The sequence below is a fragment of the Carettochelys insculpta genome, chromosome 19, assembly GCF_033958435.1.
Source record: "Carettochelys insculpta isolate YL-2023 chromosome 19, ASM3395843v1, whole genome shotgun sequence".
Lineage (NCBI taxonomy): Eukaryota > Metazoa > Chordata > Testudines > Carettochelyidae > Carettochelys > Carettochelys insculpta.
In genome coordinates this window covers 13387577-13414550 of record NC_134155.1, presented here as the reverse complement: position 1 = coordinate 13414550, position 26974 = coordinate 13387577, and the positions used below count along the sequence as shown (strand labels likewise).

The 26974-nt window shown below is 48.9% G+C and overlaps 1 protein-coding gene across 3 annotated transcripts in view; it reads left to right on the top strand.

Annotated features, from left to right (window-relative positions):
* The window catches only part of AP2B1 (adaptor related protein complex 2 subunit beta 1), a 104621-nt gene extending 79794 nt beyond the window's left edge, over positions 1–24827 (top strand). For all 3 annotated transcript variants that reach the window (XM_075013920.1, XM_075013918.1, XM_075013919.1), the window contains 4 exons: positions 10393–10477; positions 11229–11315; positions 20207–20361; positions 21875–24827. In XM_075013920.1, coding sequence (XP_074870021.1) covers positions 10393–10477; positions 11229–11315; positions 20207–20361; positions 21875–21949 — 402 coding nt within the window. In that variant the 3' untranslated portion in view covers positions 21950–24827. The remainder of the gene's footprint in view (positions 1–10392; positions 10478–11228; positions 11316–20206; positions 20362–21874) is intronic.
* The last annotated feature ends 2147 nt before the right edge of the window (positions 24828–26974 follow it).

Genomic DNA, 26974 nt, shown 5'->3' with positions numbered 1-26974 from the left:
CAAATCATTGCTATATTTGGCCCAGTTTGCTTCAATATAGACAGGGCTTTTGAGGCTGTCTGCACTACCAATTTCCCCAAAGGTGCAAACACTGTTGTAAAAAGCCTTGAAGATTGCAGTTTGATCCTGCTCTGAGAAGGTCTAGGAAATGCCGTGGTAGAAATGATGGCAGGCATTCTATCCTGGCAATTCCATTATTAGCAGCACTTGAGGGACTGCTTTGATATTGCAATAGGGGAAAGAATTTCAGAAAATTGCCAGTGTGGACCAGGTTTCACTGCTGATGCTGCAAAGTGGTGGAAATTTGCAACTCTGTCATGACAGTAATTGACTATTAGTTGATTTAATAGAAAACAAGCTAGAAAGAATCACAAAGAGCCTTAATGTATCAACTCAAGCCTGGAGCACTGGAGTTCTCTTGGGATTTTGACATTCCAAATCGACTGTGTTCCATTCCTTCTGTCAATCACTAGGCCTTGTTCAGCGCAGCTGGTGAGCTAGCAGCCAAGTACATTACGTCAATATTTCAAAATGCCCTTAAGTCCTCTGAATCAGCTGGCACACATTTACAGTGATTGTGTTGCCAATTTCTACATTCTTCATTGATAATGATACTGGAAACACACTTCTAATTCACTGCAAAGCACGGTGAAGTGTAGAATAGTTGAGTCCAAATTGTTTTGCTCCGTATCTCAGATCCATTTTCTCCCTAAAGGTGAAGCAAAGATGCAACTTTTTCCTTAGAAGAAGGCCAGCCTAGGTAAGGTACTGGCGATCAAGAGACCATAGAATTACAGGGTTGGAGGAGACCTCAGGAACTCAAGTCCAAGCGTCTTCTCTGTTCCTCCCCTGCCCAAAAAAAACAAGGATGAATCCCAACTAAATCATCCCATCCAGAGCTTTGTCAAACCAGAATTTTAAGATCTGCAGGGAAGGAGATACTACCACCTCCGTCTAGGTAACCCCTTCCAGAGCTTCACAACTGTCCTAGTTGAAATACTTTTCTTCATATCCGACCTAGACTTCCCCCACCACAACTTGAGACCACTGCTACTTTTTTCTGTCATCTATCACCACTGAGAACATCCTCTCTGGAATTCCCTTTCAGGTAGTTGAAGGCTGCTGTCAAATCCCCTCACTCTTCTGTAGACTAAAGAAGCCCAAGTGCCTCAGCCATGCCTCATAAGCCATGTGTTCCAGCCCTCTGATTACTTCTGTCACCTTCCAATGGACTCTTTCTTGTGCGTTCACATCCTTTCTATAACAGGGGTGTCCAGAATTGGATGCAGTACTCCAGATGTGGGCTCACCAGTGCTAAATAAAGGGGAATAGTCACCTTCTCCGATCTTCTAGGAATGCTCCAACTAATGAAGCCCAGTATGCCATTAGCTTTCTTGGGTACCAGGGCACACTGCGGGCTCATATGCAGCTTCTCGTCCACTGTAATCCCTAGTCCCTTTTTAGCAGAACTTCTGCTTAGCCACTGGTTCCCTTCCTGTAGCGGTGCTTGAGATTCTTTTGTCTCAAGTGTAGGACTCTGCACTTGTCTTTGTTTGAACCTTACCAGATTTCTTTTGGCCCAATCTTCTGACTTGTCTAGGTCTCCCTGGACCTTATCCCTACCCTCCAGCATATCAACCTCTCCTTCTAGTTTAGCGTCATCTGCAAATTTGCTGATAGTGCAGTCCATCCCCTCACCCGGTCATTAATAACGATATTAAACAAAACCAGCCCCAGAACCAACCATTGATATACTCTGCTTGATGCTGGCCACCAGCCACACACACTAGCTGTTGGGCCTGCTGATCTAGACAGCTTTCTAGACCCTTAAAATCCATTTATCTAATACTTCAGATGATTTCCATGGCCGGGGGCAGCTGGTTTGGGGAGCTGTTAACTCAGAGGATGGAGGGGAACAATGAAATTCATGAGGTCTCCTGGAAAGAAGGCAGAGGCCTGATGGGACAAGGATATTGAGGAGGTTTCAAGTAGGGCAAGGAATGGTTAGAGCATGGCTAGGAAATGCTACAGAAAGGGGTGATGCCAATCCAGTAAGGAGTCTGCTCTGAGCTGGTCCTGAACCTGTTCCCCAGCACAATGGGAGGAGGCATTGTGCTGCTGGAGGGCAATATTTTCTGGATTAGATTTATAGCAAAGTGCTGAACACTTGTGGCTCATTTTGCAAGAGTTAAGTGTTTGTACTAGTCTTGGCCAAATTGCAGTTGGCTCCTTTGATTTCAGCTGGGCACTATATTCTGCTCTTCCTGCCCTGAGCAGTTATCGGATATTGTATGCTGTTAAACAGCTGTCACATTCCAGTCCAGAGCTGCCTGTATTTTAATGATAAATTTAACACCCCTGTCCCTTTGGGTGTGTGTCTTTCTGAAGAGGATGGACCTTTGTGGGAGGAAACTGGTGGAACCCATCAGTAAAGAAGTGCTTCTGTCTCTGTGAGCCTGCTTGGGGACAGTCTTCCAGTTCTTTAGCAGCTTCATGAATAATGCTAATTTTGTGGCTCCTTTCTTGAAGTCTTGTGTTTAGGGGGTACCATTCCTTGCTGTTCTGTTTAAAATGGAGACTGAGGCATGGAGTAAGATCACAGTGGGGAACCAATGGTAGTTGGGAGCAGACCCCAAATTCTCCCAACACTTATCACAGGTCCCTGTGTTGTTTTAACCATAATCCCATAGAATCTCTTGAACTCCATCATCTTGTAAACCAGAGCCTGCTGCTGCGCATCAACTTTATTTCATGCATTGAGGAAAGTGCTTAGTCAGTATAATTGCCTCAGCCTTTCCAGCTCCTGCAGGTGAGAGAACTGTAGCCCAGTGAGGAGGGGAAGAAATAATCCTGCCCCCAAAGTTTCCACTGTGGGCAGTTAGCACCCAGAGCACAGTTGGAGTCTTCAGCCAGTTCTTTCAGTTTACTAGACCTGACCTCATTGGTGCATGATGCAGACCATTTGATGCACTAACATCTTCTTTGGAGATTACAGTGGAGCCAGATATGCATGAGAGCCTAGCCCTCCTCCTGCTAATTTACTGTTTCCCCGACCGTTGACACAGGCAGCATTTCAGGAGGTGACAGCTGAAGCCAAGGGCATATCACCCAGCCTGGGCATACCAAGCACTCAATTCAGCTGTGTGAGCTCAGGCTTTATGCTTCTATGTAGAGCACCAAGCCGTCAGCGGTGGTCACATACTGGAGGATTCTGTAAACCATACCCATCAAACAAAATGAGAAGTAGAGAATCATGTGCATGAGGTTTCTGGCTGCAGGCACTGTCACTGAATAAACCGTGGTCTGGAGCTGACAGGTGACATGGATCCTGGAAAAGGAAGTTCTCACTTCGGTAATGTCACAGCTGTAATGTGCTCATATTCAAAACTATTGGTATATCTAAACTGTCGGGGCAGCATGCTTTCCAGTGTGCATAGACACATGCCAGCACAGAAACTTGATTCCTACTTAGTCAAGGAAGCCCAGCTACAGGGAAGATACGGCTCAATTGCATAGTACTTCACTAATCCTTAGTATTGCCGGGGCACATTCTTTACTGTGGCATTGAATACACAGCAGTACAGGGCCTGATGAGTACTTTTATGCTTGTTGTTAGAGCTTAGTTTTAGTATTAATGGGGATTTGGTTTGATTTCTTTAATTGTTGCACATGGATAATATGTTAAAAAAGTTAGTGTTATTCATCCTAAAATTGCAGCTGCAAGTCATCATTGTTCTAATGTCTTCCTTCAGGGAGAGAGTTAAGACACCACAAAGCAAGCAAATGTAAATCTCAGCAGCTTTTGTCCACAGAGGATGCACTCTCAGGTGATGCCTTGAGGTGCTAAAGGGTTGCAGTTAAACAAGCTCTGAGCATACGGTGCTGGTGCAGGTTTTCCAGGACGAGACCTTTTCAGTGTTGGAGCACCACGGGCAGCTGTCACCTTCACTTTACGAAAGACTTTGCAGTCTCCTGTTTGACACAATTCAGAGAAGAGAATTTTTTCTCTTTCAAACCAGGTTGCAGATGGAAAATCGGAGTGTTACCAGATTGTCTCCTTCCCAGAAGAGGTTGAGGCTGAAAGCCCTGGTACATTCTTAGTTCAGATGAGATGCAGGCAAACTTCTTTAAAGGCTGATCCCTGTTTGGAAAAGATGAAGAGTTATTCCTCCCAAGTGGGTCAAGCAAAATGCCATTATGCAAGCCTAATAGGAGACGGCTGAGCAGCACAAGTTGTGAAGAATTTTTTGAGGTCATTTCAGGAACTTCCTTGCAGGGGCAAATAGCCCACAGTCATCCTTGCTTGTAAAAACACCATATCTGCCAGGAGAACACTGATAACAGAGTAGCGATGAGAACTTTTCCGGGGATTTCTTTGGGCGTAAAAAAGAGAATTCTCCTGGCCCAGAGTAGCCTCAGGTGTTTTCGGAAGAGCTTTTAATAGTGCGTGTGATGGTATGTGTGATGTGCTGCAATGCTGAACATGGGCAGCAATAGCGGGACAGTGATAGGTCAATGGGCTGTGCTCTCTGACTCAAAGCACCTTGTTTTTATAGATCTCTGCCATGTGTGGCTAGCCCTGCTGTGTGAGTAAATGCAGCAGAGCGTGCTTTGCATGGCTTGGGTAACTGACACAGGAGTGCATCAGATGCATCTTGAGCAGGGAGCGGAAATTCCTCAGCACTCTTGAAACCTGCTCCCAGAGGAAACACTTACACTGTGAAGCCTGGCGCACAGCCTCACTCGGAGGCTGTTCCATCTGTGGGTCAGTGTCCTGCTTGGCAAAGGTGCTGGGGTGACATCTCCAGAAGCATCAAGCTCTCTCTTCATGGAATGGGTCCAACACTCATGTCACTCCACCCTTCATGTTCCTCTTAGTGCTAGCCTCTCTCTTGGGGAGCTCAGAGGAGAGCAATCGATAGGCCCATTAATGCCAGGGCCTCCCGTCTGTTGCTGTGCAGTGGATGTTTACCCTCTAGGTTAGGCCATTTAGACTCTCAGCCTCATCTCTTGCTAACAGCCATCGGAAGGCTCCCAACCAGCTGGCTGAAGCTCAGGCCAAGTGACCTTGGACTCATGAGACTTACATCATTCTTCCCATCTCTTGAGCCACCTGGTCAACCTCAGCTTGTGGGGAGTGGGAGTGTAATTTACTGGCTCTTTCGGTCCACGACCTAACAGGTGCATACTTTCAGAAGAAAGTGCTTGGTGATAAGTCAAATAAACCTTATTATGAAATATACAGGACTTAGGGTCCGAGTCCCAGCAAGATTATCCCTTTCTCACGTCAGTGCTTATTTGCAGAGGCTGCTCAGGAAAGCCGGTTGCAGGGATTTTCACTTAATGGTTGCAAGTGATGTCATCAGCGAATCCTGTGACGCAGTTTTCCAGGGAGGAGGCTGGACTGCTGGCTGTGTGGATATCAGGAGGAAAAGGCCCCACTGTGCAGCTCTGCATCAGAATTGGTTGGCTCAGTGTATTTCGGCAGAGTTGAAAGGGAGGTCAACAGATACCTTTTTATAGCACTCTGGTAACTGCAGAAACAAGATTAGCATATTAATGGAGTGGTGTTCCTCTAGCTGTGTGCCTGGAGGGGAGAGGAAGTTTTTCCCCAGCTTCAGTGGTAAGCTGCTGCTATTGTTTAGCAACAGCAATTAGCTACAAAAACTAATGAACCTCTGTTGCTGTTAAATAAACACTGCTGTTAATCAGAGAAATCAGAGGTAGGAAAATCTCTTTGGTTGCGGAGTCCATCTCCTTGCCCTGTGCCATTGCTTACTACAGTACAGCTTTCTAGTGCATAGTCAAATCCAATTTAAAGACTCCAGGCATTGGTCTTTCCCATTTCCTCAGGAGATTATCATGTCACTTAATAGATTTTGCTGTCGTTTTCCCAGACGTTTGGCTTAAATTTTTCCAGCTTCAGTCCAATCCCATTACTCTCTCATCAGTGTTTCCTTCTGAATAGTTAGTCTTCCTCCTGGCTAGCTGCATACCCTTACTGTAGCTGTGGACGCCTCTCTTCACCCATCATTTAGCCAAATCTCACACGTTTAGCTTGAATAAGTTCCTCCTTCCAGACTGAGTCAATTTGCACCTCTCTGAAACCCAGCTAGTTTGTTTAGATCTCTCTGGTAAAGTGATGGCATAGCTGAATAAAAATTTGCACAGCTAAATTGGGGTCAGTGCTGCTTCTGTACCATATGCATCTTAGGGGTGTGTGTGTGTGTGTGTGTGTGTGTGTGTGTGTGTGTGGTTTTAAATCAAGCCTTTATTTTTTGATAATCCAAGCATGACCGCAGATACACAGAGCCTTTCCCCTAAACCTGCGTAATGTGAATTTTCATTCCATCTGCCTCTCTGCCTTCAAACCTGCCAACATGCACTGATGGCAGTTGGTGTCTGACAACTGACCATAATGTGCAGCTGTTTGTATTTATGGGTAATTTACAGGGTATAATGGTTTCAGCTAATCCCTGTTTTTAAGCAATCGTTTCTCATGTGTGAATTAAATGTACACCTTTTTTTTTTTAAAAGAAAAGATGTGGAAAAATAAGTTCTGTCATGTGCAAATCTCATGCTGGTCTCTGCTCTCCTAGGACCCTCCAGATTGCTCCAAAATAATTTTCAGTTGTTGATGAAGCTGACCTCATTTCCTTAACGCAACTGTATTGCAAGCCAGCTGATTGGTCTGTTCAAATTTCCCAATCGCCCCTTCTCTCCTTTATGAACAACTATTTCTACTGGGTGTTTAGTTTATTTCTAAAAAGGCCCTGCAGAGCACATGGATATTTTATTCCACAGACAAAACACAGAAGTCTTTAATTTTGCATCTATGGATTAATCTGTTTCACTACTCTGTGTGTGTATTTCAGTTCAGTTAATAAGAGGATACATAGTCTGGGGTTTTCCCAGAATCTGCAGAAAGCGAGGCGCTAAATTCCTGTCAACATTGTGTATGTATCCAGCCATAACCCATGACAGATGTTCTGCCTTTCCCGGTCAGTACTGTGTGTCCAATGCCAGGGTTAGGGCTCACATATTCCACAGAATTTGAACCTCTGCCAATCTCTGTTCCAGTGACGTTGTGTGGTGTGGCCAGAGTGAGATGGGTAAATAAAACTCAACAGCTGTGGTCCAAGCCTCGGTTATGTTGAGGTTTTCCTGGCCCTGGTTTGACCTGACTATTGCCATAAACCTCCTCAAAGAGAAGACTCAAGCCCGGTCACTGCTGGTGAGCAAAGATCAGTCAGTCCTATGCACAATGGCTGATTGCTAGTTCTAAGAGGCAGCCACATACATCTCTTCAGCTGTGGGAATTTAAATATGCTGTTAGCAATTAAATAGTCATCCATTGATTTCCCTCCCTCAAAGCAGATCCTGCTCTTTCCAGCCCAGTGCAGAGCTGTTAATTCATAGAATCATGGAATCATAGAACACTAGGACCGGAAGGGGCCTCGAGAGGCCATCGAGTCCAGTCCCCTGCCCCGATGGCAGGACCGACCACTATCTACACCATGCCTGATAGACCTCTATCTAATCTGTTCTTAAATATCTCCAGCGAGGGAGATTCCACAACCTCTCTTGGCAACTTATTCCAGTACTTGACCACCCTGACAGTTGGGAACTTTTTCCTAATGTCCAGGCTAAACTTCCCTTGCTGCAGCTTAAGTCCATTGCCTCTTGTTCTCTCCTGAGGGGCCAAGAAGAACAAGTTTTCTCCCTCCTCCTTATGACACCCTTTAAGATATCTGAAAACCGCCATCATGTCCCCCCTCAATCTTCTCTTTTCCAAGCTAAACAAGCCCAATTCTTTCAGCCTTTCTTCATAAGTCATGTTCTCCAGACCTTTTATCATTCTAGTTGCTCTTCTCTGGACCTTCTCTAATTTCTCCACATCTTTCTTGAATTGGGGTGCCCAGAACTGGACACAGTATTCCAGCTGAGGCCTAACCAGCGCAGAGTAGAGCGGAAGAATGATTTCTCGTGTCTTGTTCACAACACACCTGCTAATGCATCCCAGAATCATGTTTGCTTGTTTTGCAACAGCATCGCACTGTTGACTCATATTTAACTTGCGATCTACTAGAACCCCTAGATCCCTTTCTGCTGTACTCCTTCCTAGACAGTCTTTTCCCATGCTGTATGTGTGAAACAGATTATTCCTTCCTAAGTGCAACACCTTACATTTATCTTTATTAAACTTCATCCTGTTTACTTCAGACCATTTCTCCAATTTATCTAGATCATTCTGAATTATGACCCTATCCTCCAAGGTAGTTGCAACCCCTACCAGCTTGGTATTATCTGCAAACTTAATAAGTGTACTTTCTATGCCAATATCCAAATCATTAATGAAGATATTGAACAGAACTGGTCCCAAAACAGACCCCTGCGGAACGCCACTTGTTATGCTTTTCCAGCAGGATTGAGCACCATTAACTACTACTCTCTGGGTACGATTAGCCAGCCAGTTATGCACCCACCTTATTGCAGCCCCATTTAAGTTGGACTTGCCTAGTTTGTCGATAAGAATATTATGCGAGACCGTATCAAATGCTTTACTAAAGTCTAGGTATACCACATCCACTGCTTCTCCCTTATCTACGAGTCTCGTTATCGTGTCAAAAAAAGCTATCAGGTTGGTTTGACATGATTTGTTTTTTTACAAAACCATGCTGGCTGTTCCCTATCACTTTACTACCTTCCAAGTGCTTGCAGATGACTTCCTTAACTACCTGCTCCATTACCTTTCCTGGCACAGAAGTTAAGCTGACTGGCCTGTAATTTCCTGGGTTGTTCTTGTTCCCCTTTTTGTAGATGGGCACTATATTTGCCCTCTTCCAGTCTTCTGGAATCTCTCCTGTCTCCCATGACTTTCCAAAAATGAGAGCTTACGGCTCAGCTACCTCTTCTATCAACTCCTTGAGGATTCAGTCCCCACAGAACCATTTACTCAGCTTTCCTCAGGTTAAAGGTGCTAAAGCAGCAGTGGCCTGAGGACTGTATGTGACCTATGGGAGTTCTGTGTGTGGTCCATGGGTTGTTCTGTTTGCCCTTGCTCATACAGAGGGTTGCCAGTTTTCATCTGCATAGGTTTTTTGTACCTGTGTTGCCAAAGCAAGAGATGCTTACAGCAAGGGCATGAGAAGTGAAGTGCATGCTGATCGCACACAACATTGCGAGAGCCGTATACTTTCTCTGCAGCCACTCAAAATGCAGTTAATAGGCACACGCTGCAGTTCTAGGTACACAAGTGCATTTAGCAAAACTGCCTTCTTTTGGGAGTTCTTCTTGGTTGCGACAACCTTGTGGCTCACTGAGATGGAGGGCCACTCACGTGGCCCGCTCACTAGCCTAGATTTCCCCTCTAAATGGCCAGGAATTCAGGTGCTGCTGTGAAGTGTGCTGAGTTGGTGAGGAAGCTGGACCAGTAGGAGTTGGGGGTAGTGAAGTGAGTGGGGTATCTGGGGTGTATTCCTGATTCTGGCACTGATGTGCTGCACAACCTCAGGCAAGTCACTTAGCTGTTGGGCTTCAGTGTCCCTATTTGCAAAATGCAGACTTATGAGGCCTGAGGCAAGCTGACAAATGTGGCAATATATGTGCTGAGCAGGTGTCCCTGATGTACAGCGGAAGAGGGACAGTCCAGAACTAATGGCCATATGAGTATGAACCAGCAAAGGGAGCCTGTGCCCAGACTCCACCTACAAGCTGCAAACAAAGAAATTACATTCAGTGCATGAAAAAGGGAGAGGGGCTGTTTGAGACAGGGGACTGGCTTCAGGCTGTGGAGTATTCAGAGTGTAGCTAGACGGAGAAAAGAATAACCAAGGTGTCTGTGTAGAGGAGTCGAAGGGAAGACTGAGGGTTAGGAAGTGGAGTGAGAGCCTAGGTGGGCAGACTGGCTGAGATCATGGAGCACGCAGGGTGGGTGGGAAAGGGGACAGGTTGCACATAGGAGGGAGAGGACGTAAGGAGAAGATTAAACAGCTTAGGGTGAGAGATGACGGTGCTGCATGCAGCCAGAATAGATTAGCGTGGTGGGGAGGGGAGTGATGGAAAATGAGGATGGAATAAAAAATGAGTGAGGCTGTGAGCCTACAGCAGCTGGCACAGTGAAGTGCTCCTGGGAGGGGAGTGAAGCCCTATGAAAGAGCAGGCTGGATCCGCAGTAGCCACTCGGGCTCCTTCTTCTAGGCTCAGCAGCGTCTCTCCGTATCCCCCAGTGTGCTGGGCTGGCCTTTGCCTCCAGGCAGGGTTATTAAAAATCACCCCTAGAAATGCACAAACCCCAATGACAATGGCTAGGAGAGACTTTTTCCCCATCCGTCCCCAGTGTGCACATGCTGCAGTCAAATTTTCTAATTCGCCTGTTTCTTCTCATGCCAGGTGGCTGTGAAAAACAGCATCGATGTCTTCTACTTCAGCTGCCTTATTCCTCTCAATGTGCTTTTCGTGGAGGATGGCAAAATGGGTGAGTACTGCTTGCTGTCTTTGGAGAGCAATGCAGGCAAGCAGAGTACAATGCATCAAACAGCACTTTGCCAGTACAAGTCCTCCCATAGCAGAGACCCATCTGTACTGTGGTGCCAGGGCAGCATAGTAGCTAGTGTCTGCTCTCCTGCAGTTATATTTCCAGAACATCCCTACTCTAATCAGATTGTCCCTACCAAACAAAGGTACGCTGGTACTCTGGGGGCATGTCAAGTCCTGCGCTCAGTGAAGTTGGCCACTGAGTTCCCTGAGACCATAAATCTTACACTGTAATCCCTTCCCCCCCCAGTCTCTCCTATTCAACATCAGCTTTTACATCAGAGGCAGATAAGTTGCTTGGAACAGAGACGCAGAGCTCGTTGGTGCATTTGACCTTTTTTGCTGGTGGTAAATGGAAATCAAGCTCTTGTATTCTTTGCTTTGGGGTCTCTTCCTGACAAGCCCCACCTGCTTCTGGCTCATAGACGTCCGATGCAGCAAAGATGCTGCAACCTGTGCTCCAGATGGGCTTTAGGACTTCACTGCACTCAGTGAAAGAAGCCAGACAAATTGCTAGCTAATGTTTTCCAGGGAAAATGCTTGAATTAGAATGCAGGCGATGGGCCAGAGGTGACCAGGCAGGTGTCTTCTCTCTCTGCTGCATGTCATTCTACACTGATTCTTTGGAAGGGCAGCGTGGGTAGGCCAGAGAATCAGGAGAATAGAACACTGACCTATCTTTCCGTCCATAGAACGTCAGGTCTTCCTTGCCACATGGAAGGATATTCCAAATGAAAACGAGCTCCAGTTCCAGATTAAGGACTGTCACCTGAATGCTGGTGAGTGACTTCATTCTGTACCTCAGTGAGCCTTGTGCCTAAACTTTCACCTTAATTCCATAAAAGTAGGTTCCCCAGGGAGTGTCTCTGAAAACAATCCCACCCTATGATCTCACCTGTTCCCTCTTTCTTTCCATTCTAGTTCTAATGTTCTCACTTTCTCCTTTATTTGTCTTCCTAGTAGCAGTGTCTCTGTACACAGAACTTTGAGCTTGATTTCATGTCCTTCCTGCTAGTTACTGTAGTCTGTACCGTAACTTACATTACAGAAATTACAAACTGGAATATATAAGGCCGGAGAGGCAGCTGTGGTTGAGTGGCTAGAGAGGTCTGCCACTAACTTATGTGACCTTAGCTGAATCAGTTGTGTGTGTCATGTTCCCTCCACCCCAGTGTCTATTTGGGCCTTTACCAGTACAGAGTATAACCATGCCTAGTGGTTAGAGTGCCAGATTGCCCTGCTTTCTGTTCCCTGCTGCATGATGTTGCGCAGATTACTTCAGTTTCCCCGTCTGTACAATGAAAATAATGCTATTGACCTCCTTTGTAGAGTGCTTGATCAAAAGCCCTATCAGAAAGCTAGGAGGTGTTATCTGCAGAAGAAGCCCTCTCTAAGAGCTCAGTCATATATAGCTATTGTTAGATAAATGGCTTTCTACTCTGTCTTCTCTTTCTGAGGCAAGTGCTTAATCATCTGTTTGCCATGGCTGGACAATGAACATCTCTCTTGTACAGGTGACCTTTTGGCCACTGAAGGATGAGGGCATACGAAAAGGGGTATATGGTTGGTAGAGCAGCTTGGTTACCACTGAGAAGCCTGGATGGGAGCCAGGTACTTGCAACTAAGAGCCAGTGTGTTTTACAGAGAAGTGTGTCCCTCTTGATCACCAGCTCCTGTAACCTTTCTCATGTCCGGCCCGCCTGCCATCAGGCGGGGATCACACTCCTCTCCCCTCAGGCACAGGCAGAAAGCACTTCCGGCCTTTGTAGCCATAATTTGGATTATTTTGGAACACACGTGATGTGACGCATGGGGTGATAAAAATAGCAACTGTCAGACCTTATGACTTGATTCTGTTCCTAGAGCTCTTGTGAGTGCAACTTCTCAGTCTCTCCCAATGCTCCTGCTGTTCCAACATCTCAAATGGCACACGGACATTTCTGCCTGATAGGAAGTGCTGCTCTGTAATCCATCACACCCTTATCCTACCACGGTTGTCCCTTAGCCAGGCTCATCTCCTCCCATCCCCCAGTGGGCCTATTTTCTAAATGTTCAGTCTCGGTGGGTGACTGAATTTCCAATAAGACTTCTGCGAATTAGTTTTTACCCTGACTCCAGCCCCAAAGCTGCAGTTGATCTGTCTGTTGGGAGAAATAGCTAATTTAATTCTTGACTACTTGCATGTGGCTTGAAGTACGTCAGTGGGCCATCTGGTCCATTTTCTGGCCATCGTTATGGCCAATGCCCAGAGGAAGCTGGGATGTCTCTACGTATAAGGTATTCCTCTGTCAAGTTTTCTACCTGACCCTTGGTTGTGATTAGTCTATAAAGTGCAGCGCTTTCTCCATTTACCCACCTGCTCCCCTGGGCATTGATAAAGGCTGCAGACTTAATTGACCGAATTTACTGATTGGTCCTTTTACCGGCCCTGGGCCAGCCCTTGTGCATGGCCTGGCCTGGCCTGGCTCGGAATTGTAACGAAGCTCAGCTGTCAGTGGAGTGGCATGCAGGAGCACCCCAGGCCTGTTAGAGTTCTGTGCCATTGCACTTTCAGCATGAGCAATAACGTTGCTTTATTACAGTGCTATCTACAGCCACCACGGGGCTCAGCGAGAGTGAGCTCCTGTCAGTCTTTTAGCCAGAGCTTTGGAAGCTGCCTGTCACTAGGGAGGCTACAGCATATGCAGAATCTGTCAGCCTCCTCTGCTTGTTTAGGGAGGAAAATGGGTCATGGCTGATAAACAGACTTCAAATGCTTTTATCAGCTGATGCCTCTGTTCTTGTCTTCGGAGCTGATGCCTCATCCCTGCTGCAATTACAAGGGCCATTTTCTGCCCTGACCACCTGGATGGTAAAGCCAAGTGAGCTGAGAGTGGGTGGTGCAGAAGACTGAGAGCTTGGCATGAGAGTAACGCGTGTTAGGCTGTATCTGCCCTGGTGCAGATTGATACAAGAGCAGCACGATTTGGACCCCGGCAGTTTCAAACTAGAGGAAGCTGCATCAGTGCCAACCACACAGCATGGATGTAAATCTCCTGTATGCTGTAGGTCTGCGGTGGTGGCCATGACTGAAAAAGGCAGAGAGTGTAGACAAGGCTGTACTGTAGCCATGCTCCACTCTTTCCACCAAGGGTAGGAATACTGAAGTCTGTGTGTGCTTGCTCTGGGGTGTGGGTTAAACAATCTACCTCTGTGTCGTGGCCTCTTTCTCCCTGGCAGGAGCAGCCGAAAGTTAAAGCTTTCCCTGAAAGTTCCAGCTCTCCGGTGTTTATTATTAGAGGCCTGTGTAGCTACACGTGTCTTCTGGTGGATGTGGTATCTGTGGACGGACATCAGGAGCTCCTGATCCACAGTGCTCTGCTCCCAAAAGACACTGCCTCCAGCACAGAGGAGCATGGTGTCACCGCTCCTAGGAGCCAGCGCTTGTCGGCATCTCCACATCCACAGGTAGATGTGTAGCCACACTGGGCCCTATTCATTCCTGGGAAATCAGACCAGTGTAGCTGTGTAGCGTTTGTACCGTGGGCATAGACTGGGGACAGATGTGCTCTCATGATTTTGTCCTTGCTTCCAGCTGTGACAGCAGCAGTTGCCGCAAACAAAGCTTGTGAATTTCAGTGGCTCTTGACGACCATTCAGAATTCCCTGCAGTGCTGCTCCTTGGCAAAGATCACTGCGTCCACCAGTTTTCAATAAGTGTCCAGGCCATCGTTGGCCAGTGTAAATGAGTGAGAGTCCCATGAGACCACGTAAAGAGCTAATCCCTGACAAGCAGATGCCTGTTCACAGTGGTGTGATCCCTTCCAGGGTTTAGAAATCTGTCAGTGATGACAGTCATCTGCCAATCTAGCTGATTTCCAGTTCAGCAATGTGACTTGAGCTTCTGCTACCTCCGCTTCCCAGCTGATCTACCCTAATCACAGAACCAGCTATTTAAATATAGTAGCGGAGCTATAACAGGCGTCTGACAGATGGAGCGACCACACCGACAGTTGTGCATAGGTTCCTGAGGAGAAGAGGTGGGACTCATCAAACCTCTTCCCTCCATCAGTGTGCGTGTCTGGAATTCCTTCTTCTTGCCGCGAAGACCCTTCACATCCATCCTCATTAATATTTAAACCTTTCCAACTCCAGCACTGCACCCAGAGAGAGACTGAGGGTATTTCTGTGCTTACCAGAAGATCCATGTCTTCAGGGTCGATCTTTCGGGGTTCAATTTAGCACACCAAGCGGGGATGCGCTCAGTCGAACCCTCAGGGCTTGACAGTCCTCCCTGGCACTCATTCTCACGAGGTATAAGGGAGCTCAACAGGAGATGTTCTCCCATTGATCCCCTCTATGGGGATGACCAGAAAAATTGATCTTTGATGCATTGGTTCCAGCTACGAAATTGTCCGAGCTGGAATTGTGTATCTTTGATGGACTTAGACCCGGCCTCAGGTGGTAGCAGAAGGAAAACGCCTTCTGTTACGCCTTTTTTAATCTACAAATTTAATTAAAAATAACCTCTGCATACAAAAAAACCTCTCAAGCCAATCGGAAGTTGCATATTGAGGACAGATGCATCTTATCTTGTAGCAGTAAAGGAATCCTGAATTCTTGGGATTGGTTTGCACTGTCATCTGGTCCTGCAGGTGAGATAGGTGTCCTGCTCCATCAGCACCATCTTTTTATGAGCTTCCGCTTGCACCGTGTGGTCATTACCAGAGGCTTCACCACCGTACAGCACAATTCAAAGCGAGGCTGATCCCCCCCCCCAAGCAAATGTCTGTTTATAAAGGCAGCGGTGTCACATGGCATTAACTGTCCAGCTTGAGCAAGGCACTGCCTGGCGCTGTTGCCTAGCAACACTGCCTGATCTTGGAGAAGCTGACATTAGTTTAGACGTGCTGGCAGGGAAGGGGCTACAGCGGGTATGTGGGATGGAAGGGAATTGGAAATGGCACTTGCTTTCCGAGGTGTGTACCCTGAGGTCTCTATTGATAGAGACAGACAGGTTCAAGTGACAGTCCAAGCCCAGCACACGTTAGATAGTTACAGTGGTTGAGTCTCCTGGTGGCACCTGTGTCCAGTGATGTTCCAGTGAACTCCCAAGATGATAAGATTGGGAATTCTGACCCTGGCTCCATCGTCTTGTGTGATCTTGGGGAGGCTTCACTGTGGCCTGTTTCACTCCTGTTTTCCTGGCTGGAGAGGAACACTTGCAAATGACATGCTCGGACAAATTAGCAATTCTCTGGTATCTTCCAGGCTTGCTGCCAGTAATAAATCACAACAAACGCTTCTCAGCAGGTCCACAATTTGAACATAAAGTCTCCAACTGAGATTCAATTCCATGCCCCTGCTTGGGGTCAGAGCCCTTAGCTTGCCCTGACAGACTCCAGGCTACCAGCAGGTGCCTCCTTTCTGTCATGTGTTGGCGGCAAAGGTCTATGAAGCTATAGAACCGGCCCTCTGCTTCTGTGTGTGCTCTGAACCAGCACGCTGCTGGGGAGCAGCAACTGCTAACTTTAAGGGGACAGTGCTGAGCTAGGATTTCATGGCAGATGAAAGTCTGTAACAGGGGAGCCACCTGTGTTTTCCATCTCATCTCAGGGCTTTCTGAATTCATTTGCTGCTAGTGCCTTTGCTCAGCTCTAGGGTGACCGTATTTCCATCCTCTGAATACAGGACACTTGAATAAGAGGGAATTCAATGACATTCTAGCAGATCTATAAAGTGCAGGCATTCAGGTTGACATCACATGGAGGAATACCTCTCTCTCAAGCATCCATCTCTCTCCTGCTTTGGGGTGTGAGTTACTGACCACCCCTTCCTGCCCAGTGCACTCTGCCCTTCATGCCTGGCTGGACTTCCTGGGACAGAACCGCCTCTCCTGATAACTGGCACCGTATCTTCGGATTCAGCATGGAGAGGAGGGGCTTGCGCTGCCTCTTCATACTTCTGCCAGGGTTCACGCCAGAACGTGGCCAGCAGCAGCTTTTTCCCACTGTAGGGGATGGAAGGAACGGGAGCTGCTTCTACCTGTGGTGGGGAGGGTGGTGGTGGTGGTGGTGGTGATCTGGCCCATATCTTTGCAGAACTCATCTCTTCCACTCTCTCCCCGCCCCCCACACACAGCTGGAAACTGTAGTGTCTCAAGCTGGGGGCCTCAGGCTTTCCAGGGGCGCCCATCCAGGCGGAGGTTGTGAGGGAAGGAAGAAGCCTGCTAACCAGGCTGTTGGCATGCCGAGTGCTCCAGTCACGGGCTGGTTCTATGCACAGCACTGGGAGGCACTTGGACAAGCAGCAGGGCTGGGGATAAAGGAACAAAGCAGGGGGATGACAGCCCAGAGGGGACCAACAGGTGGACAGCAGAGGTGACGCATAATTTGCCGCCTGTCTCCACACACCAGTCATCACAGTGTGCAGCCAATGCTAGCTGGAAACAGGCCGGGGAGGGGACCTTGCCAGCTGAGAGCCAGCACACGCAGTGAGCTGTGCTGACAAACCGGCCGGGGAGCAAATGGCCCAACAGGCTGCATCTTTGGTCTGCCACCTGCCTTGCACACCCATCCCCATCATTGGCCCCTGGACTCCTGCCCCTTCCACTTCCGGATGGCAATCAGGGACCCATCCAGCAACTGAAGTTGCCAGTATTGCTGGGAAGGGGTGGAGAGAGAGAGAAAATGCGAGGCAATTTGCCTGTTGTAAGTTAGGACACCTGCAGGAGGGCTTAAATACTGGACCCTCTCTTTAAAGAGAGGGCGTGTGGTCCCCCTACTCAGCTTCAGCAGATCCAGCACCTCCAGGCCTAGGGGAATTGCTGTTGCAAGGAACAAAGATGGTGGAGAAGAAGAGCTAGCCAGGAAACCTTCCCCTAAGACCCTTAGCCGGCTGGAGTGCTGTGGTTTAAACATGGCCCACTGCACTGGGAAGCAAATCTAGCCCTAACCTGCAGCTAACACGTAGCTAATGTTCCTTTCAGGCAGGCCCACTGCCCAGTGTGGCATCTTTGCCTTTGGGATCTTCTGTAGATTTTTGTGTGCGGCAATCCCCTTCGGTTGTACAAGAAACAAGCATGTTTGTTGTATCCCACTCCCTGGCAGGCGCTCGTCCATGCCAGCACAATAGTCAGTTGATAGAGCTTGTAGCAGAGTCCCCTCTTGCTTGCCCTGACTCCGTTTGAGCTTAGGAGTGGACTTTTCTGCACTGCATCTTTTGCTGACCCCAATGAGCCCTTCCTGTGTATTAGCTGGAGACTGGGAAAAGGAATGAGGATTCTTTAGCTCAAGAATTCATCAGTTACTTGCCTCTTCTAGTTTCCATAGTAACCAAGGAAAAGAGGAAAACCCAAACCTGACTCTTTCAGTGTTACCTATTTGGCATCATCTCAGCTGCAGCCCCCACCTGCTGGGTAGGTGCAGATGAAAAGGCAGCTGATCTAGGACTAAATTGGAGCATGGGCTTGAGAGATCAGCTCTCCTCTCTGCTCTCTTGCATAGATTGAGGCTCCGCTGCTCCTCCTTTGACCCCCTGCCCGAGCACAGCCTTGCTTGCTTCCACTCTTTAAATGTAACCTTGTGTAGATCTCAGTATTCACGAGCATTGGAGGCCAAAGCGGCTGGCTGGAGTCTGATTGGTCAGGTACATGCTCGCTATGCGCCTCTGTGGCTTGTCAGGGGCGTGCTCCCCACACGCACGCTGTGCGCCTCTGTCCTGCCAACACACCTGCCCTCTTCATGCAGTGGATTTGCTGGGCCTGTGCCCGCTGCCTACCTTCACTCTCATCTTTACTTGCCAAAGTCTCCAAAAGGCACACGGGGACTTTTCAGCTGCCTGCCAGCCACTTTGCATTTTCCTCTCCGTCTTTCTGGTTGCTGTGGACCGTACAACACTGGTCAGTAGCCTGGACACGACCCATCCCACTCGTGTCCACTTCCCACATGCCACTGTGGGATGAACTGGCACAAGGGAGCTGCTGGATTTGTGAGGCTGGTAATTCCTGGTGTTGAACTTTCCCTCTGCACTCTTTAGTGAGGGAGTTGAAAATGTCTTGCTGGAATTAGCCAGGTGCCTTCAGCACACCTGTGTTGTAAATGCCTGTAACAGCTTTGGAACCAAGGAGGGAGCTGAGTTTTCAAAGCAGGCATCAGACACCTGCCCCAGCTGGTATTGCTTGAGGATTCTGCCTCCCTTTTGCTCAGAACAATGAGTCTGGGAACACAGGCCTCATCTGTGTTCCTCCACTTCCAGAACTTCCTGAGCCTGGGAATAATTGTACACTCAGCCAATACGCAGGAGACTGACCATATGGCCCAGTGATTGGAGCAAAAGAACTGGCAGCGCAGGGCAGCGTAAGTTCCAGACCCACTTCACGTTGACGTCTTCAGGCCAATGTGTCCAAGGCAACTCTCGCCTCATGAAGTAATATGTAGAACATCTGCTGACCAGACCTGTATAAATAACCACCTGGAAAGCCAGGAAGTATTCCTGGGAGCCCACAGCCAGGAGTGCTTTGGACCACGAGAGACATTCGTGGTTGTCTTGAGAATCCACTCACCATCAGAAGGCAGGAGTGAAGGGCAGGGGGAAAAGACTCCAAAATTGCCTGATTCTGGACACTACCCCAAAGCTCCAGTATTGGCTACTATTAGACAGAGGATGCTGGGCAGGATGGTCTGACCCAGTATGGCCGTTCGTATGTTCTCATGGACTGAACCTGCTTTCCTGGAGCAGCAGGTTCTACAGCTTTAGGAATGAAACTTACAGGTGCACTGCTCATTTCATGGCTGCTGTGGCCCAGAGTTTCTTCTGGCCTCAAAGACCACAGTCAGCCTCTCTTTAAACTGGGTTTTGGCTTCCACAGGCTGTCAGCATGGACCATTGATTTGGGTGCTATGAGTTCTGGGCCCTGCTGCTGTTCTCTTTTCTCTGTAAGGTATCTAAGAAATAGATATGGTGGTTACAGCCAAATATTTATGTGATGGTAAAATCATATGTCTCTTGCGAACGCAAGTCTCAAATGGTATAAAAACCTCAGTGTGGTCGTGCTGCCAAGGGGCAGATGGGAAAGGCATTTTCTCTCACCCACTTGATTACTGAAAAGGGTTTGAATCCAAGGTGCAGAGAACTATGCTAATGACTGAGAAGCCACAATTGAGATTTAAGAAGTGCTCTTATTTGTTGTTACCTAGCTGCATCCTCTGGCTTGGGAGTTCATGCTACAAAGTCTGGAATCACCTCGCCCAAGTTCTGGGCTCTTTTGGGGAGCTTAGAGTCTGCAGCTCATGGAAGGGACCCAGGCCTGGCTGTATGCACATCTTGGCAAGAGTAGGGTAGCTGTGGAGGTGGGAGCGGGACCCCTAAGGGAAAAGCAAATGCTAACTTAGCAGGAAGACCTACATCCAAGGGGACATCTCCGCAGAGATGGGTCAGTTGTGACTGAATGTCCTCTTGCCTCACTCTCAAACATGCACCTTCTCCCATGAATTCACTGGCTTTGCACGCTTGCTCTATGTTTTTGTTCTGTTCATACCCTACCCAGCACAATAGGACCTGGGTCTGAGATGAGGGCGCCTAGGTTTTAGAATAATACAGATAACATTTGCAGGTGTAGTTCTGTGCTTTTTTCCCTCTGTGTGCCCAGTGTGTGTGCTTGGTTTTAACAGAGGCATTTTTCTCTTTGAAGACACTGTTTCCAGTAAGCTGCAGAACAATAATGTGTACACCATTGCCAAGAGGAATGTGGAAGGTCAGGACATGCTCTACCAGTCTCTGAAACTCACCAATGGCATCTGGATCTTGGCCGAGCTTCGTATTCAGCCTGGGAACCCAAATTACACAGTAAGACCTTTCAGATTTTGACGGGGAGGGAGAGGCCAAATGTCTCTTCCTAAGCTATCTCAGGTCTGAGGCGGCTGCTTCCTGCATGCTCCTATGGCACAGGGCCTGTTAATTTCAACTTCAGGGGGAATCCCTGCTGAGCTGGGGCAAGATGGGAAACCATGGATGTTGGTGACCCAGGGAGCAAGATTCATGCTCAGCAGCCAGTGTGTGTCGGCCAGGTTTGTTACCAAGACAATTAGCCAAGGAAATCACCACACAAGTATTGTCAGAATTTGTCACACCCCTGCCCTTCCACCTCCCCCTCTAGTAAGCAGGACTCTTACCCCATACTGAGTGGTGGAACCAGAGCCCAGTTCTCCAGACTTGGGAGATTTCTTTACCCTTTCATCTGTGGCAGCCACTCCAAGGCAAGAGTGTGGCTTGTCCCACCTTTAACTCTCCTGCCCCCTGGCTGCTTACTGTTGCAGATTCTCCTGGTGGAGTTTCTTTCTGGCTTTGACAATCTCAAGGTTTACCCAGTGGGGCCCTTTGCATCGAAAAGAAACAGCTAACATCCTCAAAACAGGAGCTTGGCTTTCTGCTAAACTCCCTAGTTACACACTACAGCGAGCAGGGCTCTGGTTTGTGAGCTCGTCTGTGGTTAGCACTGGCAGCTTGGTCATCAGCATTGCCCTCTAGGGGACCTCTAGAGAGCGTTTCCGTGGTTTCGTGTGGTGTGAATTCTGTTTCTGGAGGATAGGCCTGTCTGTGTATGCTCCCCTTCCCCGCCAAATATCCCTGCAAGTTATTCATTATACCACTACGAAGTAACCAGTCATCTGGTCGGGGTCCCTTTGTCTGCTCTTTTCTTGTTTCCAAAATTCTGTCCCAGAATTGGTGAGTGTCCCACGCATGAGGAGGCGTGCACTTTCACGTACCTCAGGGCTCCGGTGGTAGAGCTTTTGGATGGCAACTGAATGAGATATTTGAAGTTGTGTGCAAATTAAACCAAAAAAGAAAAGCCCAAATCTGGTACCCTGGAAAGCACAGTGGTAACCTTGCGACCACATTGTGTGTGTCACCCCCTGGAGGTTTGAGACTCCAGTCACAGAGCAGAGTTAAGGGACATGGTCTTTTAGACTGACAACAAAGCTTGTGCTTTGAGATCAGTGGGCTGCTGCGTTTGGTCTTCAGTCAGCCCTGCTCAAGGGACACAGTGGTTAGGCAGAAGAACTTGAATAGCAGGGGTGGGCGAGTATCACTTGTGTCCTTGCCTACCTGCTGTTAGACCAGACTGAATCGCTATGCAACATCTGTGTGCAGCAGCCTTGGCGCGTGCTCGGCACCTTGTGGAATGAGTGAAGTGTCCTGGTAGCCAAAACTATGCAGCCTCGCTGTGTGATCGATGGGGCGGAGTGTGGATCAAATTCAGCCAAATGGACCCTGAGGGGCCAACAAGCTGTCTAGTAGAGATGGGCCGTGCATGTATCTGCTGCCTTCTTACCCTCCCTTTGGCTTTGTGTCTCTCCAGCTGTCCCTGAAGTGCCGGGCTCCTGAAGTGTCCCAGTACATCTACCAGGTCTATGACAGCATTTTGAAAAACTAGCAGCATGGCTCCATGCCTCGCCCCGCTGAGGGAGGAGGGGAGAGTCTGGATACGCCCATTGTCGGTGCAGGCAAAGGACTTTAACGGGAAGCAGCTGTATTCATGTGTAGGATTTCAGTCAACTGCACCGAGAAACCAAGGTAGCAATTAGTATCCACATGGTAATAATACTAGGGAACAACTGTTTGATATTTTTAGCGTCCATGGAAACTTTAACCACTGCTTTGACCCTTCCCCGTCCACTGTTCTGTCGTTCTTCCTTGTGGGCTTTTCCACCTTGTGCCAATGGTTAGCGTTTTCTAAACCGCGCTTGGCGGAGTTGAGATTTTGTAATAGATGGCTCATTAACAACCTGAAAAAGACAAGTCTCTGTTCATTAAAACAAGGCAAAGGCGTCATAGAAACACAAACTGCACTTTATTATTTTATATTTTTTATACATTGGGGTTTTTTTTGTATTGTAACCAGTTGAAAGAAGGAAGAAATCCAACAGATCGGGGTAGTGAAAACAGTCAAGGGAGCCTAGCTGCAGGTCCTGGCTTTGGAAGTGGTTCTTCATTGCATGGGGAGGAAGGAGCTGGCAAGGCCCAGTTTGAGAACGGGGCAACAGATGGCAAAAAAGGAAGGAAGCGTCAGGCCTGACTCCCAGAATGCAAAGCTTTTGGCATTGGAAGGGGAGCAGTTGCCTTTTTCCCCCTTTCCTGCTCATTCCCTGTCTTCCTGCTATAGCTGATCCACCTTCCTTCCGCAGCCCTGCTGGGTCAGCTTCCAGAGCTGGGCGGTGCCTAACACCCAGCAGACGGTGGTGACAGCCATTTTGCTTGTGGTCCCTTGGAGTGCTTGTGTGCTTGGAAAAGCTGGAGGATGTGGCAGCCTGTGGCTGTGTGCTTTAAGTTAAATCCTCGGGGGGGGTCCCAGCCACTCCTTGCACCACCAGTGCCCAGCAGTCATTGCCAATGTCTGGCAAGCTGTCCCTGGCTTTGGAAAGCCGTTCTCCCAAGAGGTAGGGATAGCTCAGTGGTATGAGCACTGGCCTGATAAACCCAGGGCTGTGAGTTCAGCCCTTGAGGGGCCATTTAGGGATCTGGGGCAAATAAATTAGGGGTGGTGCTAGGTCCTGCTGTGGGGGCGGGGGATGGACTCGATGGCCCCCAAAAGTCCCTCCCAGCTCGATGAGACAGGGCTAGCTCCATACTGAGAGAGTCAGACATTGCTTAGGAGGAAGCACCCGTTATCCAGGGGCGCAAAGCAGAGTCCCTGAGCAGCCGATTTGGGAATCGCAGCTCACCTCCCCCCAGCTTGTGACCCCGGAAATGTATCATGATGCGAGAGAGTCTCCTGCAGCATTTGGGCGAACCTCATAAACCCTCCCCCGCAGGTAGCTCTTCTGCTTCAAGGGCCAGTGGGTGCTGCACAGGAAGTGATCTTACAGGCTCATTCTTTCCGTTCCCAGTCGCTAGCGCTCAGCCTGGCCTTGCTGTGCCAAAGGTAATAGACCGGGTCATTTGAGCCCCTCGTGTCTGAAACTCCCTGGCATGGGGGATGTAGGGTCTGCTGCAGCCTGTTCGTAGAGCAGGGTCCCAGAGCATGGGGCAGCTGCTTGGTCTCCCTGCTAGCCAGCGAGTTGTCCTGTCACAGGCATGGAGCTGTAATAGACACCAGCCTGAAAGAAAAGCGGGAGAGTAGCTGGGCTTGGCTCTATCGATCAGTCCTTCTACATAGCTGCATTTGTAAAGCCAGCCCTAGGATGGCTTCTGCAGTCCCCACTGCTCTTAGCTTACACTGGGCACTGCACTTCTGCCCCAGAGCAAAGTGGGGCCTTTCACATGACCATTGGCTTAGGCCACGTACAACCCTCAGAGCTGGTGCTCTTGAGCTCCAAGACCTGGTGGGGATCAACTCCGGGGTGGTGTCTGCAATGCTGCACGGGAATCTGGGGATACAGAATGGGACTGCAATGGTAGCCCTGGAGAATGATGGGGAAGAGGCTGGCTCGAGTAGACCAGGTCAAAGGCAGGATGAAACCTGGCTCCATGTTGGGAAGATTGAGTGAGTGACAGTTGGGAGCAGCAGCATCTTTCCACATTTGAGCTGGGCTGTGTCCTCCGTGCAGAGGCTGTTTGGCAGCACGAATCCCGGCTGGGCAGAATGTGGAACAGAGCTGTAGAAATGGACACTTGAGCATGCACCACCTTGGCTGTCTGGAGCCCTGTGGATCACTGGGCTGCGTGCACTATAGAAATAATTATTGCAGTCATTTAATAAAGTGCCGGGTGTGCTGAGGCACACGCCTCTCTTGAGCCATCCCTCATAGCCAAGCTGTGAAGTGGCACCCGGCCTCTCGTAAGTTTCCATTGCAGAGATCTGTGTGCATGGGGTGGGGACGACAGAGGGAGCCTGAGTCCTGCCGGAGTGTGAAGGGCAGCAGGGAAATCCCTGTTCTTGCTCTGCCAGGGCTTGGCACATTCTGCGCAGAGCCCAGGTATTCCCTTGGGTTTGATACCAGCTGATGAAGATGTGCAGGCTCACTGAGCAGCACAGATTATGTCACTGACCTTGGAGAAGTGGTAAAGGATCCCTGGGAGCAATGGCACAAGTTTTGCTTAGTTAAACCCTCTGTAAATCCTCAAGATGGGAGAGAATTAAACAACCCCTGAGCAAATCCCCCGCCTGCCAGAAACTCCTTCCCCCGCCTGGTGCCTGTGCTGTGTGTGTCTGCATGCCGTGAAGCGTAGTCTGTGGGAGGGGAGCCAGAGGGCAGGCAAGGAGTGTTTCTCAGTGTCAACACCATTCCATTGTACTGCATAGCCACACTGTGCTCACTTTTGGGCAAAGCTTTATCTTGTGTTCTTGTCAATAAACTTGTCATTTACACTAACGCCTGGCTGTGGTGTGCCTCTTTGGGAAGGGGGCTGGCAGCACACACTGGTTCAGGACTGGAGGATGCCATGGCAGCAGAGGATTATTCAGAAGCATCGTGATCCAGGGGCCTCTTGTTTCTGTCCGTGTGCTCAGACAATCCAAACTGGTCAGAAGCAGCCAAGGTACCATGGGACCCAGTGAGTTATTTGTGAAAAGTTCCCTCACCACCCAGAACTGAACACTGCTCCGCTCTGTTCGCTCACCTCTGAACTGCGCACGTACCTTCCCCTCCTTCCTCATGTCTGCGCGTGGTATCATTGTTTGTTGTGCGCATTATTAGAATACGTGGTAGCTGCCACTGAGATCAGCAGCCTTTTGTGCGAAGTGTTCATACACGTGGAGAGAGAGTATTTACCCTAAAACGCTTTCACTCTAAATAGACGTAAAATATGCAGGGATAGGAGGAAAACTGAGTCACAGAGAGGGGAGATGACAATAAAACTCGGGTTTTCTAGCTTTCCAGTCCAGTGTCCTGGCTCTACTAGACTGTGATATTCTACTAGACTTTATCCTTTGCTGGGTGAGTTACAACACATTATGGATTTTGCTGTGCAGCTTTTAAGCTCCCACCCACCTTCAATGCCAGGTGCTTTGCACTTACACCTCTGACACATAACCTGGACAGCATCAGGGGGCTGAAAATAAAGCACCTCAGGCATCCACTTGTATCAACCAGGTGGAGGCTGGAGGGGCTTCTGGTATTGTCCCCATGGGTGCTCCACTCTGGGTGTCAGTGCCTCCTCGTGCCAGCAGTTGGAGAACCTTCTGTTGCCTTGGGTTCCTGCGCCATGTTAGTGGTGCGCATGCCGTGTGGAATCCCTCAGTTTCTTCTCCGTCATCCTCGGCTGTAGATGGAGCTTTGTTCTCTCTCTGCAAACGAAGCAGCACCAGGACGTCGTGCTGGCCAAGTCACTGGCACTGGAGCACAGCACAGCACCAAAGCGGCACCGCGAAAGTTCACCATCCAGGTGTATACAGCACTACTTAGCATGCATCATGTATCTCTGTGGCCGCCAATATCCCCATACGTGTCCCAGCACTCGGGGTTCTCACATGGCTGGGGGCTAGACCTCTCACCCTGGGAGGCAGCGGTTCCAACTGCAGGAGTGTTTTCATCCCAGCACTCCAGTCCTACTCACCCCACCTGGTAGGATGTCCCTCCCACCATAGCATACCTGCAGCTGCTACCACCAAGGTTTGTGCACCACTACTCCCATCAACACAAGCCCGTGCGACAGTGGTCATCCTGGCAGGCATGGTCAGTGCACTCCCATGTTCCATGGGCACCGTCCCAAAGTCATCTGCCATCACCGCAGCCTGTGACCTTGGCACCAGACCAGCCTTCTCATCACTCTGGTAGTGAGGATTGCTTATCAGAGGGTGAATAGGGATCCTCTCTGCACCCCTCCTCATTCTTACCAGACAACGTGATACTTTCGGTGTCTCCCCCTTCTGCGGACAATGCCAAGGCATCCCAGGAGCTTTTCTGAAGGGTGGCCCAAGCTCAGGAGAAAGATCTGCCAAAGGTGCCAGTTAAACAATATAGGCTTCTCTGCACCCTGCAGCCTCCTCCTTCCTCCCGGATTGCCATGCCCATGGATGAGGACATTATGGACGCCGCCAATGTCATCTGGCAAACACCGGCATCAATCCTACCTACCAACAAGTGGTTCTTTGCGCCTTCTAAGGATGTGGAGTTTTTATTCACCCATCCACAACCCAACTCACTGGTGGTGGATGCAGTCCATAATGAATAATTCATCTCATTCAACTTCTCCAGACAAGCCCAATAAAAGATGGGACATTGCAGGATGCAAAGTTAACTCGTCCAGCACACTGCTCCTGCAAGTAGCAAACTATGTGCCTATGCTGGCCGATTATGACCACTTGAACTACTCAGAGCTTCAGTAGCTGGTCCCTGCCTTCCCCCAACAATAGCATCTGGCTCTTGCTACCATCATTTGCGAGGGACACCTGATCACCTACACTGCTTTACAATCCACAATGGATGTGACAAGTAGGGCAGTTAAGAGTCACAGATTCTGCCATGATTATGCAGTGCACATCATGGCTGCAGCCCTCGGGGGTCCCCAAGGACTTACA